The sequence below is a fragment of the Rana temporaria genome, chromosome 9 (genome assembly GCF_905171775.1).
Source record: "Rana temporaria chromosome 9, aRanTem1.1, whole genome shotgun sequence".
Taxonomy (NCBI): Eukaryota; Metazoa; Chordata; class Amphibia; order Anura; family Ranidae; genus Rana; species Rana temporaria.
The window spans coordinates 152969706-152985647 of record NC_053497.1 but is presented as its reverse complement, the minus strand read 5'-3'; the positions used below and the strand labels follow the sequence as shown (position 1 = coordinate 152985647).

The 15942-nt window shown below is 39.5% G+C and overlaps 1 protein-coding gene across 5 annotated transcripts in view; it reads right to left on the bottom strand.

Annotated features, from left to right (window-relative positions):
* The window catches only part of NEK6 (NIMA related kinase 6), a 377987-nt gene that overhangs the window by 110671 nt on the left and 251374 nt on the right, over positions 1 to 15942 (bottom strand). For all 5 annotated transcript variants that reach the window (XM_040324861.1, XM_040324863.1, XM_040324864.1 and 2 more), the window contains one exon: positions 578 to 672. In XM_040324861.1, coding sequence (XP_040180795.1) covers positions 578 to 672 — 95 coding nt within the window. The remainder of the gene's footprint in view (positions 1 to 577; positions 673 to 15942) is intronic.

Genomic DNA, 15942 nt, shown 5'->3' with positions numbered 1-15942 from the left:
GTCATTAATAGTGAGTTGCCAGTCCTTTTAATAGCCTGCACTCTTCTTATGTTTTAGCTACAAGGGTGGGGTAGGACTCCATATTCATGCCCATGGATTTAGAATGTCCAACAAGCTCACAGAGGTGTAATGGTCAGGTGTCCCCAAACTTTTTGACCATATAGTGTAAATAAAGCACTTAGCGAGAAAGTATGAAGATAATTAAGGGAACAAGCAGTAGAGGCCTTTCTTCTTCTTTGTGGTTTGTTCCTAAGTAGGACTTTTTCCTTTAAATGTTTACCAGCTCTTTTAAAAGAGAAGAAAATTTTTTATTGAAATTATCTCATTTGGCAATATCCCCAACTCTGAATATTTTGTCATATCATATGCTCAACAGCTGTGGACCGCTTCACACCAACTGTCAACCTTTGGTGGTAAAGAAAACCAATACAGTTCCTGCTGCTGGACATTAATTTTGAACTCTAGAGATTCTCCACCTTTTCTTGCTGGAAGTGGAAACCACCTTTAATTAGTTTTCTTAAAACTAAAAAAAAACACGAGGTTGGTTATTATTTTCTGCATATACTTGAATACTCACCTCATACAAAAGGCAGCCCAGGGACCAAATATCTGACTTGAAATTGTAGCCATTTTCATGAATTCTCTCTGGGGACATGTAATAAGGTGTTCCCACTGCAATACAGAAAAGATCATTAAACACACAATCGTGTACGCTATTGTATAAAAATGCTGTGTAAAGTTTTGACCATCACTTCATAATACTTTTTTCCAACAATATACATGCCCTTTAAATAGCCAAAGAAGAGCAGTCATATAATCCACTTTAGAGATTACTCATGGAAGTATTGTTACAGATCTGTCTTATTGAAAGTGTATAAAAGAATAAAAAAGCATTAACGAAAAAGAAGGGGTTTAAAGCTGGCGCTGTAGCACCTTGCGTAAAATAAACGTGCTATTCTCACATAGAGAACAATGCTTTGAAGTTCTAACTTGTATTAGATCTTATGCTCAGTGGACTGAAAATCTCGTTAAAAATTCAGAGAGCTCACGAAGTTACAAAAATGATAGAAGTAAATAATGTTACCTTTATATCAAGGTAAGCAATGCTTCTTATCAACAGAATAGGTGAGGTTAACACTACAGATAAGAGGAAATTCAATTTTATTTTACCTAAATAAATGCTTAAAGCTCAAGTTAACCTTTCATGCATTTCTTACATGTAACACATTTCCTGTGTGCTCTTTATTTCATCGGCTACATTATCTATCTCTTTTTCTTACCATGACTGAAAACGTTTTCCTGTCCTTTTGGTTCCTCTTACTTTTTCCCTCCATGATTGCCTTGGGTGATCTATACTAAAAAATGCCACCATGTTTACAGACTGGGGCCATCAAAGAGCACAATTCTCTCACAACAAAGTGTGCCATACCTGGTATTGCATAAAGTGTCGTGCAATGCATTGCAGTGCCACACATTTTTATGGACCCCCAAATGTATCAGCTGCATTAAAGTGGACAATTGAGATTTTTCTGCTGGGTTCAATTAGGGCAGTTTTGATCCCATCTTCTTGCAGTTGTTTAATTCAACATTGTATGTAGATTGCTTTGCAATTTCAAAATAAATGGAACTGAAAGTTTCCCGCGTTTATTGCCAGTTTAAAAGTAAACATTGTAAATAGCAATTCTTTCAATTGTATATTTTATGATTAAAGTGACTTTGTCACTACAAAAACACTTTGGGCAAGAAGCACTCTGTAAACAAATTAGTATTAATACTCAAACATCCTACAGCTTGTAAGAAAAGGCAGTTGTGAGGCATAGGAGGTCAAATCAAGACACCACATCCCATAAGACGATCAAAACAAGGAGAAATGGGAAGGGTAACAAACCCTGGGACTTTGAAGGTGTCAAAAGAAATATCAAATAGATCAAAATAGATAAGGTAAAAAAGCGATTTATTTAATTAACCTACATAATTAATAAAATGGAAGTACAAACATCCAAAAATCAATCCTATAAGCACATGAGTGGCTTCAAAGAGCCACAGCAAAAACCTGTATGAAAGATGCCCAACATGTTTCGCTCTGAATAGAGCTTCATCAGGAGCTTATACAGGATATATTATCACAAACCTTGTTTGTATCCCTTTTTTCCTCGTTTTTTGTAAACGTTGATCCCAGTACATTGTTTTTTGAAAATTATTATGTTTATTTTCCAATGAATAGGTTAATTCAGTATTGTTTCAATGCTTGATTTCTTATGTTTTATTATTTCTTTATCTTTCTAGTATATCCTGTATAAGCTCTTGATGAAGCTCTAGTTAGAGCGAAACATGTTGGGCATCTGTCATACAGGTTTTTGCTGTGGCTCTTCATTGAAGCCACTCATGTCCTTATAGGATTGATTTTTAGATGTTTGTACTTCCATTTTATTAATTATGTATGTTAATTATTTTTTACCTTATCTATTTTGATCTATTTGATATTTATTTTGACACCTTCAAAGTCCCAGGGTTTGTTACCCTTCCCCTTTCTCCTTGTTTTGATCCTACAGCTTGTACCTCAGATCTCTGCTCCTTTGCAGAACTATGGCCTCCTGCAGAATCTTAACATCTGCACACTTTTGGACCTGTCAGATGAATGGTTCCCCACTGCATACCGTGGTCCCATCCAGTGGCCACTATATCATTACAAGACACATAGGTGACATGAAATTCAGTGGATGGAACCCCACGCAGACATCCAACACATCTGAAAGTGTTGGAAGTAAAGATTCTCCTGGAGGACATAGCTCTACAAGGCAGCAACGATCCAAGGAAGGTAGAATGCTTTTTGGCCAACATTTTGGAGCATCATGCCGAGTACACACGACCATTTTTCGGGTTCTAAAAAATGGGCAATTTTTTTTTCGAACATGCTCTAATTTTTCACGACGTTTTTAACGTTGTCGTTTTTCAGGTTGTAAAAAATGGTCGTGTGTGGGCTTTAACGACGTGAAAAATCCACGCATGCTCAGAAGCAAGTTATGAGACGGGAGCCCTCGTTCTGGTAAAACTACCGTTCATTATGGAGTAAGCACATTCATCACGCTGTAACAGACAGAAAAGCGCAAATCGTCTTTTACTAACACAAAATCAGCTAAAGCAGCCCAAAGGGTGGCGTCATCCGAATGGAACTTCCCCTTTATAGTGCCGTCGTACGTGTTGTATGTCACCGCGCTTTGCTAGAGCATTTTTTTTCATGATCGTGTGTAGGCAAGGCCGTTTGAATCATCGGGTTGAAAAAAACGTTGTTTTTTCTAGACCCTTAAAAACTAAATTTTTTAGAACCTGCAAAACAGTCATGTGTACGTGGCATTAGAGTTGCTTTATGCCTACACAATTACATTTTTTTAAAGTGTAACCAAAGGATATTTTTTTTTTGTTTTAGATAGAGTAGAGAGGGATTAGAACACCTGTCAGGTTTTTTTCCCCCCGTCTATGTCCCCATTGGAGAGATTAATCTGTGTGACCATTTTCAGTGAAATTGAAATAAAATCACAAATTTTGAGCGGTCACCAGAAAAGAAATAGAGGGGAAATCGTCCAAAGAGGACACTAGTTTTTGTGACTTTGGTGACTATTAGCGATTTTCCTCACTTTGGGGAGACTTTTGGATAATCTCTACTTTTAATTTAGACCAAGGGAAGTTTAATTACAAACTGCTATTTTTTTATTAAATTTTTTAAGAAAAACACAGATTATTTTATTTTTGTAAGACTCAAATCATTCAGTAAAAATGTGCTCTTAAAAAACATGTGGATTCTGTTTATTTAGCATGTTAAACTGATCCCAAAATGACTGCAGCCAACAGTCAGAAAGCTCGCTACCAGAGTGGCTTGTGAACCAAGAGAATTTGAATTAAGTGTGGGTTAAATCATAGAAGTTTAAAATCTCTTGGTGACATTTCTTAAATAAGTATTACACATACCTGGAACTGTTATGAGTGGTAGCAAGTTTAAAGCTTTTTTCATAGCACAGTATGCCATATACATACTGAAGCAACAGTTCAAGGGTGAATACCTCTGGCAGACTTGAACAAGTTGCTCTTCTTTAGAAGCTTGCATTAGAGACCTGAAGGATTAAAATGCAACACTGAGGGAAATGAATAACCTTGAGAAGAATATGTCTTTTACTGGGCAAAAAGGTTAATGTGGTGACCTTAGGAAGGCTGATCAGGTAGGAAGCTGGGTTACTGTAGTCAGGGGTGTGTGGCAGGGGTTCTCAGAAACAGAAGGTCAGGCCACCAGTGGACATCACACCACTATGACATCACTTTACCACTATGTCATCACTATACCACTATGACATTATACCACTATATCACTATGACATCACACCACTATGACATCACACCACTATGACATCACTATACCACTAAGTATCCAAACAAATTTGTCAAGAGAAGTGAAAATATGAGGGTGATAAACCTAGAGGTGGACACCCTAGGTGTTATTGTTCCCTTTAACAGGAAAAATAGCAACACATCTAGTAGGGGTGGGGATTGTAATGTAGGAAGGCCTGCACAAATGCTGGTAATAAGTGGTTGCATCATCACGAGGGATGACATGACCAATTTCTCCCTGGTTGCTATCTCCCTGGTGCCAGAGCTTAGCATGGGGGGACCAAGTAGACAGATAATTGGGAGGGGGTGGGTATGACCCAGCTTTCGTGATCCTTGGACCAATGACAGAACATGTGAAAAGTGGTAGATTCTTAATCGATTTTGAGTACTAGACTGTAAGTCGAGGGGAGGCAACTCCAAGGTTTTATTCTCTGGAATATTGACGCTGCCATACATGTCACAAAAAAATTACAAAGAGAACTAAATGCTTAGGGCCCTTTCACACTGGTGCGTTTTTGCCGCGTTTTTCGCGGTAAAAATAGCGCTATTTAAATGCTCATAAAATGCTCCCCATGCCCCCTCCATTGAAATGAATTAAAAACCGCTGTAAAAACGTGGTAAAAACGGAGCTTTAAAATCGCGGTAAAACACTGTGATTTTACCGCGTTTTTACCGCGATTTTACCAAAAACGCACCAGTGTGAAAGGGCCCTTAGGGCTGGGTTTGAGAGGGTAGGATTTTGTTTTTAGTTGTGGCTATAGTAAATTTGGACATTGTGTTTCACATGGTAAGACAATGTGTAAGTTACATTCTATAGGCTTAGAAAATTCTGTCTTTTTTAAATGGATTGAAAACTGTCTAAAAGATCACATTCAGTGATTAGTGATTAATGATTCGTACTCTGAATTATCTAAGGTTTTTTGTCACATGGCCCAAGGTTCAGTTTTGTAGCCACTTTATAAACTATGGGAAGTTTGGATTAAAAAGACCATTCTATCTATGCAGATGAAACAAAGCTATGTAGTGGTAAAAGTTCCTTAGCCACCTGTAATACCCCTTCATTACCAGGCCATTTTCAATTTTCAGGGCTGTGATAGTTTGACTGACAATTACTCTGTGAGACAACACTGTATTCAAATTATATATATATTTTTTTTAAGACAGGATAGAGCTTTCTTTTGTTGATATTTAAAAAACATTTATTTTTACTATGAAAAAGGAACAAAAAAACAAACAACTTTGATTTTTTTTTAATTCCACTTACTTTCTATTAAAAAAAATGCCATGACAGTACAAACACCCCCCAAAAATACACTTTTTTTTAGAAAGCAAACACCCCAAGGTAACCTAGTTTTTTGTCACAATTATTTAGAAATAAATAAACATGCAGGTATTGCGGTGGTTAAAACATGGAATTTATCCTCCAAGAAACAATATCTCCTTTCGCAATCCTAACATGTGTAACTTGAGTGATGATTGTGTTGTGTTTAGTTAGGAATGTGTAGTTTTTAAGGGAAACTGTTAAGCCTCGTACACACGTCCGAGGAACTCGACGGGCGAAACACATTGTTTTGCTCGTCGAGTTCCTTGTGAAGCCGCCGAGGATCTCGGCGGGCCAAATTTTCCTATTCCCGTCAAGGAAATAGAGAACATGTTCTCTTTTTGGCCCGACGAAATCCTCGACGGTTTCCTCTTCGAAAAGTGTACACACGACCGGTTTCCTCGGCAAAAAACAAACAAACAGCAAGCTTCTTGCTGGTTTTTGCTGAGAAACTTGGTCGTGTGTACGAGGCCTTAGTTGTACTTTGTTATGCATGTGGCTATGTGCACTGGTTGGCCAGAGTATGCCCCAATGGTCCGGTTTTGTACCTCAACAGCAAAAAAATTCAATAAAGGGAATTTTCAAAAAACAAACAAACATGGAATTTTGTATTGATACAGCCAATACAGGTCCACACAGAGGGAGAAGGAGATAAAGGGGTTAAATGCAGTGGTAGGATGGAGATGAGGGCGTTAAAATGCAGATGTGCAGGATAAAGGAGGTGAAATGTAATTATATAGGTCACACAAAGAGGCAAGCTGTAGATCAGATGCATAGCTAAACAAAAGGAAGGGATTAAAACAAATCTATCATTATATATGTGTTGTGCTCTGGCCCTAATTAATCTTTCAATCATTGGATCCTATTTTCAAATGAGGAGGCAGAGGGCTCACAAACATGTGATCTCTCAGATTTTTTGCCTTATGACCAACCACACTGATCCCAAGGTACAGAGCCCCTCAGTGTCTGTTAATTGAATTGTCCAAGGGTAACTCAGTTCACAGGTATGATCAGTTGCAATGGCCATCCGACGGTTCTGTTTGTCAATGGCACTGGGTAAATAACCAACCACTGCTCAATGATGGGTTAAAGATGTTTCTAACTTAAGTGATAAATTGGATGCACTGTTTATTTGGACAATTTCCTAGCAAATGAGTTCCTTACTTGAGGGCTAAAAACACGATCAGATTATCGGTTACATTTTTTGTCCGTTTTTTAGTTGCTTGCTAGTCTCATGTCAAAAGTGAAGAGGTTACTTTCATACGAAAATTCTCAGAAGTGATGTCATGGGTCGAATTGTCTTGTATGTATTCTTTAGTTTCTAAACATGCGTAGTCTTGCTCTTACGATTTGTTTCGAACTAAAACTGTACTAATTATACAAAAAAATAGGACGTTGTGTTTACGTATGATAACATTTTTATAGCCTGCACATCCATTTATTTGTCGTTCAAAGATTCGTAATAGGCTTAAGCACCATACTAATGATCCGAAAATCAGCAGATCGCTCGTTGGACTAAATTTACCTTACGATTTTCTTATTGTGTGTATGAACCTTAATGCATCATAGAATCTTGGGTAATAAACATGGTAGAGCCAATGATGGAAAAGGCTTTGGGTGTCCAAGTGGATTACAGGCTTAAAGGGTTTGTTTTTTCCCCTCAATGCATTCTATGCACTCAGGCGAACAACCTCTTGTAGGGCACCAGCTCCCCAGAGCCCCCCTTTTACTTACCTGAGCCTGATTGTTTCTTCGCCGGGGACGAGCACACCCGCTCCAGCTGGTGTTTCGGGTCCTGATTGGATAAATTGACAGCAGCTCAGCCATTGGATCCCGCTGTTGTCAAGCAAATCCAATGGTGCAGTAGCTGTGGGGCAGAGCCGAGTCCTGCTGCCTGTGTCAATGGACACAGGCAGAAGGACGTGAGAGTGCGCCCGCATGAGTGCCCCGAGGGAGAAAGCTTCTCCGACAGGACACTCGAGAAGAGAAGGAGCCTGGAGTGCTGCTGGGGGACCCCAGAAGAGGAGGATCGGGGCCACTCTGTGCAAAACCATCTGCAGAGAGGAGGTAAGTATGACATGTTTGTTTAAAAAAAAAACTGTTACATATCCTTTAACCACTTAAAGGAGTTGTAAATAAAAAACTTTTTTTTGCTGAAATGACTGTTTACAGGGTATAGAGACATAATAGTTAACTGATTCCTTTTAAAAACGATTAACAATAGATAAAAATCAATCATATAATGTACCTGTAGTTTCTAGTTTCGTTTTTGCATGTTTCCTGCTTCTCTGCTGTACAGAGCCACAGAGCCAATACAGGGCAGTGATGGTTTGGAAAACAAAACTGATTGGTGCTGAGGGGTTTTAGACACACAGTAATCACACCTCCTTGATTAGTGACCACAGAGAGAAAGCTCCCAGTACTGTGGTTATCAGGAAACAGACAACCAGGAGAGCAACTTGAGAGCAAAAACGAACAATGAGGACATGAAAACAGCACTGCATTAAGGTAAAGGAAGCTATTAAGATAAAAAAAAATCCTTTACAAACCCTTTAAGGACTGCTCACTGTATATATAATGTACGTCATTTTTTTAAAGATGGACATCTCAGTAACGGCAGCAGCCACTGTCACAACCGAGATATCCATCTTTCCTGTGAGCTCGCGTGCAGAAGCGAATGCATACGTGAGTAGCTCCCGCATATGAAAATGGTGTTCACATAGGTGAGGTATCACCGCGATCGTTAGAGCGAGAGCAATAATTCTAGCCCTAGACTTTCTCTGTAACTCAAAAGATGCAACCTATAGAATTTTTTTAACGTCGCCTATGGAGATTTTTAAGGGTAAAAGTTTGAGGCCATTTTACTCAGCGTAACACTATCTTTTACAATATAAAGCTAACTTTACTGTTGTCTTATTTTTTAATTAAAAAAGTGATTTTTTTCCCCAAAAAAATGGGCTTGTAAGACCGCTGCCCAAATACGGTGTGACAAAAAGTATTGCAATTTATTCTCTAGGGTGTTAGAAAAAAAAATATATAATAATTTTTGGGGGTTTTAAGTAATTTTCTAGCAAAAAAAAAATGTTTTAATCTTGTAAGCACCAAGTCTGAAAAACAGGCAAGGTCCTTAAGTGGTTAATAACAGCACCCAATGCTAATCAGCAACCTATAGAGAGAGCAAGATACTTTATTGTATCAAAAAGGCAAAGAGACAAGAGATCAACTTAAAGCAGACCTTCACTCCAAAAAGCATTTTCCATCTCTAAATTCCTCTTTAATCTTTCTTTTGTTGAAAAGCGTTAGTAAAACCACATCTTAAAAATGCAATAAAAAATTGGTTTATAGTTTACAAAAAGGATGATGAGGAAATGGAAAGAGTACATTGACAACCTTGGCTACTAAGGCCCGTACACACGAGAGGATCTATCCGCTGGAATTTATCCGCGGACCGGTTCCAGCGGATAGATCCCCTGGTGTGTACGATCCAGCGGATATTTATCCGCGGATATTTTTCGGGCCGATGGATTTCCAGCGGATCAAAATTTCTTAACTTGCTAAGTTACAGACTCACCGGATCAATCCGTCCGAATCCATCCCTCGCATGCGTCGTAATGATTCGACGCATGCGTGGAAGTCCTTATATCACAGCGTCGCGCACGTTGCCGCGTCATCATCGCGGCGACGGCGCGACACGTCACCGCGGAGGGAATTCCGCTCGGATTTTGATCTCATGGTTAGTACAACCATGAGATCAAAATCCGCCAGAGGATTTATCCGCGGAAACGGACCTCCGGACCGTTTCCGCGGATCGATCCTCTCGTGTGTACTAGGCCTAAGAGGGAATATGGTCACCTTATAAATATTTTTAAATGGCCCGCATATAAATTCTGTGAAAAACTTGGCATACGGAGAGCATTCCTTATAGTAAAACCTGTGAAAATGTGGAACAGTCTTCCACTGGACATATGTCTGGCCATTGTAGCTAACGGATCGGTTAAAAAAGTTGGATGTGTTTCTAAATGGGCAACATATAAATATATATTAAAGATAAAGATATTAAAGCGGTATTAATTCCAAAACCAAAAATGTAACATATTGCAGCTTACCAAATCTTAGATATGGTGGCTGCATTTGTTGTCAGGAGTTCAGGACAGGAGTATTAGACGTACTAGAAGATTTAGATACACTAAACATATTGAAGCCAAACTCCAGCTCACACTTCAGTTACGCCATTTCCTATTAAGATGAAGGTTTTACGTAAATAAATTAAAAGCTGATCATTGTAAGCACCCCCGTCAGTGGTAAATGGTTTGTCTCAACACTCTAACTGCTGCGTTTTCTGGAAAGCTTGTTCTGTTAAAAAAAATAACAGACTCACTGGCTGGATATGCAGATGAAAAAAAAGAAAACCTAAAAAAAAAGAAAAGGAATGCAGCCATCACATTTAAGAATTAATAAGCTGCAATTGTTTGTTTTTTGTGTTAAGTACCTCTTTAATTTTTATAAGGAATAACAACCATTTATCCAACCTTACCATGCATTACCGGTTACAATGCTACCTTTGTACTAAGTGAAACATAGAGTTTCAAGGAAAGGGGTGAAAATAATTAGATCATGAAACGACATAGTAGACAGATTTAAGGGAAACTCTGTAGTGGTGGATACCACCCTGGCCTACAATATGTGTGGTATCGGTGACAGGAAGAGATACTTGACAAGACTGATGCTCATTAGTAAAATCACATCCATATTTATGAGAGGGATTAGCACAAGTGATGGACGAATGTCTGCATGCTACCACTGCATAACATGCAACCAAAGGGGCAGACGACAATGCTGCCTTGACAACACAAAGCTCTACACAATACATGTACGCTCATGTTCTCTGAAAGGAGTTCACAGCTTACTGTCAAATAATTGCTCCCTGTGGGGCAGTATGAACTTTTCTGGGGTAATTAAATAATGGTAAGCTCCATGCTGAAGTGCCTTATTGCCATTACAAAATGATTCATTTGTTTCCCCCAGATTTAGTGTGTATGTTTAAGCCAAAAACAATAACTGGATAGGCAATTAGTGGCCATTGCAAAAAAAATAAAAAACTATTTTACATTGTCGTATGAAAAAGACATACATGACATAAGCCAGGCAAGTCATCAGTACACAAGTTACCTAAACAAAGCCAATATACCAATTATCATATATCTCAATAACATAATTCCATCCAACTGGATATGTGAAACCGGAATCAGGATGTGTCAACCAAATGTAGGAAAAAGAATGCTAATAAAAAAGTTGGCACACATACACAATGCATATAAAACATGATTGATCATTGATCATGCAGGAACAAGCAAATCATGCCTCATCTTCTATGCAGTTGTGATGTGCGCATGCAGACTACAGCATATATACGCAGAATTTACCACCAAATGCAGCTTACTATGGAGGCCAACCGTACACCAGTTGTGTCTAAAATAAGAATGTGAATTTATTTTTGGGTTTCTAACTGCTGTTAACATTTTTAAATGCGCATAACATATGGAGTTAAAACCGCATGAAGCTCAAGGCCATCATTAAAGGAGATTTAAAAAAACAAAAAAAAACGTTCATCAATTTTTTAATAAAGCGTTGAAATGCGCATTCCCTATAGGAACATTTCCTATAGGAATAGTAGGCACAGAAGCTGAATTATTAGGATATTCATTGTGCATGGCAAATTTGGACTTTCCATTCAGCATCAGTTTACAATTACAGTATCCCACAAAAGTGAGTACACCCCTCAAATTTTTGTAAATATTTTATTATATCTTTTCATGTGTACCTTATGCTGCATACACACGATCGGAATTTCCGATGAAAAAAGTCAGATGGACTTTTTTCAGTCGGTGTTTAGAAATAGAACATGTTTTATATTTTCCGATGGAAAAAAAAAAAAAAAACGATAGGAAATTCCTATCATCTGTGTGCAACTCCGACGGAGAAAGACACCACACATGCTCAGAATCAAGTCGACGCATACTCGGAAGCATTGAACTGTCGGCTCGTCGTAGTGTTTTACATCACTGTATTTTGGACGGTTGGAATTTGGTCTGACAATGTGTATGCAAGACAGCTTGAAAGAAATTCAGATTAAAAATTCCATCAGATTTTAGGCCATCGGAAATTCCGATCGTGTGTACGTGGCATTAGATGGTAAGATCCTTGAGGGTAGGGACTGATGTGAATGTACAATATATATAGATGTAAAGCGCTGCGTAAATTGACAGTGCTAAACAAGTACCTGAAATAAACAAATAAATAAAATGTGGCAACACTGAAGAAATTACATTTTGCTACAATGTAAAGTAGTAAGTGTACAGCTTGTATAACAGTATAAATTTTCTGTCCCTTCAAAATAACTCAGCATACAGCCATTAATGTCTAAACTGCTTGCTCCAACAAAAGTGAGTACACCTCTAAGGGAAATTGTCCAAATTATGCCCAAATTATGCCCAACGTGTCAATATTTTGTGTGGCCACCATTATTTTTCAGCACTGCCCTAATCCTCTTGGGCATGGAGTTCACCAGAGCTTCACAGGTTGCACTGGAGTCCTCTTCCACTCCTCCATGATGACATAGTTACGTATTTACATAGTAGGTGAGGTTGAAAAAAAGACACAAGTCCAGCAAGTCCAACCTATGTGTTGTGGTCAATTAGATGCTTATCTAATAGTTAGACATAATAGACATCATGGAGCTGGTGGATGTTAGAGAACTTGCACTCCTCCAATTTCAATTTGAGGATGCCCCACAGATGCTCAGTAGGGTTTAGGTCTGGAGACATGCTTGACCAGTCCATCACCTTTACCCTCAGCTTCTTTAGCACTTTAGCAAGGCAGTGGTCATTTTGGAGGTGTTTGTTTTTGATCGTTATCATGTTGGAATACTGCCCTGCAGCCCAGTCTCCAAAGGGAGAGGATCAGTATGTCACAGAACATGTTGGCATTCATGGTTCCCTCAATGAACTGTAGTTCCCCAGTGCCAGCAGCACTCATACAGCCCCAGACCATGACACTCCCACTACCATGCTTGACTGTAGGCAAAGCACACTTTTCTTTGTACTCCTCACCTGGTTGCCACCATACACGCTTGACACCATCTGAACCAAATAGGTTTCATCAGACCACAGGTCATGGTTCCAGTAATCCATGTCATTAGTCTGCTTGTCTTCAGCAAACTGTTTGTGGGCTTTCATGTGCATTATCTTTAGATGAGGCTTCCTTCTGGGATGACAGCCATGCAGACCAATTTGATGCAGTGTGCAGTGTATGGTCTGAGCAATGACAGGCTGACCCCCACCCCTTCAACTTCTGCAGCAATGCTGGCAGCACTCATACGTCTATTTCCTAAAGAAAACCTCTGGATATGACGCTGATCACGAGCACTCATCTTCTTTGGTCGACCATGGTGAGGCCTGTTCTGAGTGGAACCTGTCCTGTAAAAACTGTTGTATGGTCACCATGCTGCAGCTCAGTTTTAGGGTCTTGGCAATCTTCATGTAGAGCAACAATTGTTTTTTTTTTTCGATCCTCAGAGAGTTCTTTGCCATGAGGTGCCATGTTGAACTTCCAGTGACCAGTATGAGAGAGTGAGAGCAATAATACCAAATTTAACACAACTGCTCCCCATTCACACCTGAGACCTTGTAACACTAAAATACTATACAAGCTGTACACTCACTACTTTACATTGTAGCAAAGTGTCATTTCTTCAGTGTTGTCACATGAAAAGATATAATAAAATATTTACAAAAATGTGAGGGGTGTACTCACTTTTGTGAGATACTGTAGCTGAATGGTCGCTATATGCTGACTCCACCTGCATTTTAGGGGCCCATGATCCAAGTGTGCCATAACAATGCTTTAGTTAATCAGACTCTTTGATTCTGTTTCACAATTTTTAAAGCTTAGGGTTAATTTTCTAAAGGCAAATAGACAGTTCACTTTACAAGGCAAGTTGCACTTTGCAAGGGAATTTCCCCCAGAGCTTAGTGAATGAGGTGAAACTACGCTCACTTCCCTCATCCAATTATGTGGTTTTATTTTCCTTGCACACGATTGGGTATTCTAGTGATATTTCCCCACATTGACAGCTCTGGGGAAAAATTCCCTGGTGGAGTGCAACTTCCCTTTCAAAGTTAATCCTGTAGCCTATTTACCTTTAAAAATTCAACCACATGATGCGCCGTTTAGGGCAAATTGACAGTGTCCATGCAAAGATCCCACCACCCACAATCCACTGATACTAACTCTGCCTATGTTCCCATGCCACTCCTTCTTCCATCAAACGTCTACTAAAATCCACAGTGCTGGCTGGTGTCAGACACTAATGACAGCAGTCAGTGACATCACTTTCTTCATTATATTACTTGCCCTGGGGAATGCTGGCGAGGTGAGTATTAGTGGATCGAGAGAAGATTTTTACATCAGTTTAGGGAGGGAAACTTAACAGCTATAGTGGTGAAGCTGGGGAGGTACAGGGGGTAATGCAAACAAAAACACACTTTAAGCCTCATACACACAATCAGACTTCCATCTGACTTTTCCGTGGATTTTGGTACGCATGGATGTTGGCCGTAAACTTGTTCTGCATACACATGGCAGCACCTTTTCAGCCAACTTTCACCAAATCACATGGTTTTTCAGCTCTTTAGGCCACCCTTTGGGCAACTTCTGCTATTGTTGTTTAATCTTTAGCATTGGTTCTGAGCATGTGTGTTTGTACTTTGGACTTTAGTCCGATGGACTTGTGTACACACAATCGGATTATCCTCCATTGGACATTTGTTGCCGGAAAGTTTGAGAGCATTCACAGCAAACATTTGTCCTTTGAAAAACCGAAAACATTTGTCCGATGGAGCATACACACGGTCACATTGTCCGATCGAACACGTCCGTCGGACAATTGTTGTCAAAATGTCCTATCGTGTGTATGGGCCTTTAAGCTTTAAAATGTTCTGGGTGATTTTCTTGTGTCTAAAAATTCCTCAGATATAACTAAGAAGCCTAAATGAAAAAAAAAATTTGGTCCAGGAAATGTCGGCCCCCCGAGGCAGGACCGGCCAATGGTGCAGCCATTCCATCTAAGGGAAACCGGCAGTGGAGCCTTGCGGCTTCACTTCCGGTTCCCGACTGTGTATGTGCGCATCCTGCTGCGCTTTGTGAATGGCCGGCTTGTCTTCTGGGATACACACAGGTCCCAGAAGACACGGGGGTACTTGTCGAAGAGGAGGATGTGACGTCCTGGGCTGCGGCCCAGCTAAATCGGAAGTACACTTGTACTTTTAAAAAAAGTACTATTGTAAAAAAAAATCAATATCCAAAAACGATGGGTAGTTTTTAGTTTAAAACCACCTCTCAAAAGTTAAAACTCTGCTTTAAGTATTTTTGCATGTATGCCTGTCAGCTAAAGTATTATGCTTCAAAGACACCAGACAAGGTGACAACATCTGCACATAACCCATAGCAATGGCATGTATTCTTACACAGCCACTTTCTCTCGCTACCTTCTTACACCTTCAGAGCCCTCACTAATAGAGCAGGGCTTCCAGGTATGGCAAACCATATGAACTTCCCCATGTGACAGAGCCAAAGCCGGAGAAGCTATCACCAGGCCCAAATAACATTGGGTTGTGGTTGGGGTGTCATGCTATGACACCTATCGACATGGGAGCTTAGACAGGTGTGGATGCTTCTGCAGGGAGGCAGCATGACTGTGAAAAATAGTGAAAGGTGTGAGGAATAAAACCTATCAAGAGCGACTTGAGGAACTTTATATGTACAGTCTGGAGGAAAGAAGGGAAAGGGGAGACATATCAAGGGGGTAAATATGGCTCAGGAGTCTTTTCAATATAAAAAAACAAAATCAACAACACAGGGACCTCAAACTAACTGGAGGAAAGTTCAAAATGAATCTTCGAATGTATTATTTTACTAAAAGGGTAGTTTGGAATAAACTAACAGCAGAGGTAGTGAGACAGTCAACAGTAAATGGCTTCAAACATGATTGGAATAAACATAGCTCTATAGTCAGACAACAAGGCTAATGAAAAATAAATAAATGGGCAGACTAGATGGACTACTCAGTTTTTTTCTGCCGTCACTTTTCTGTATTTCAATGATACTATGTATTTCCTGCTGATAGACTATGTCCCTTCCGCAGTCCCATACTACAAGACAGGAATTACACTTTTCACCACCCA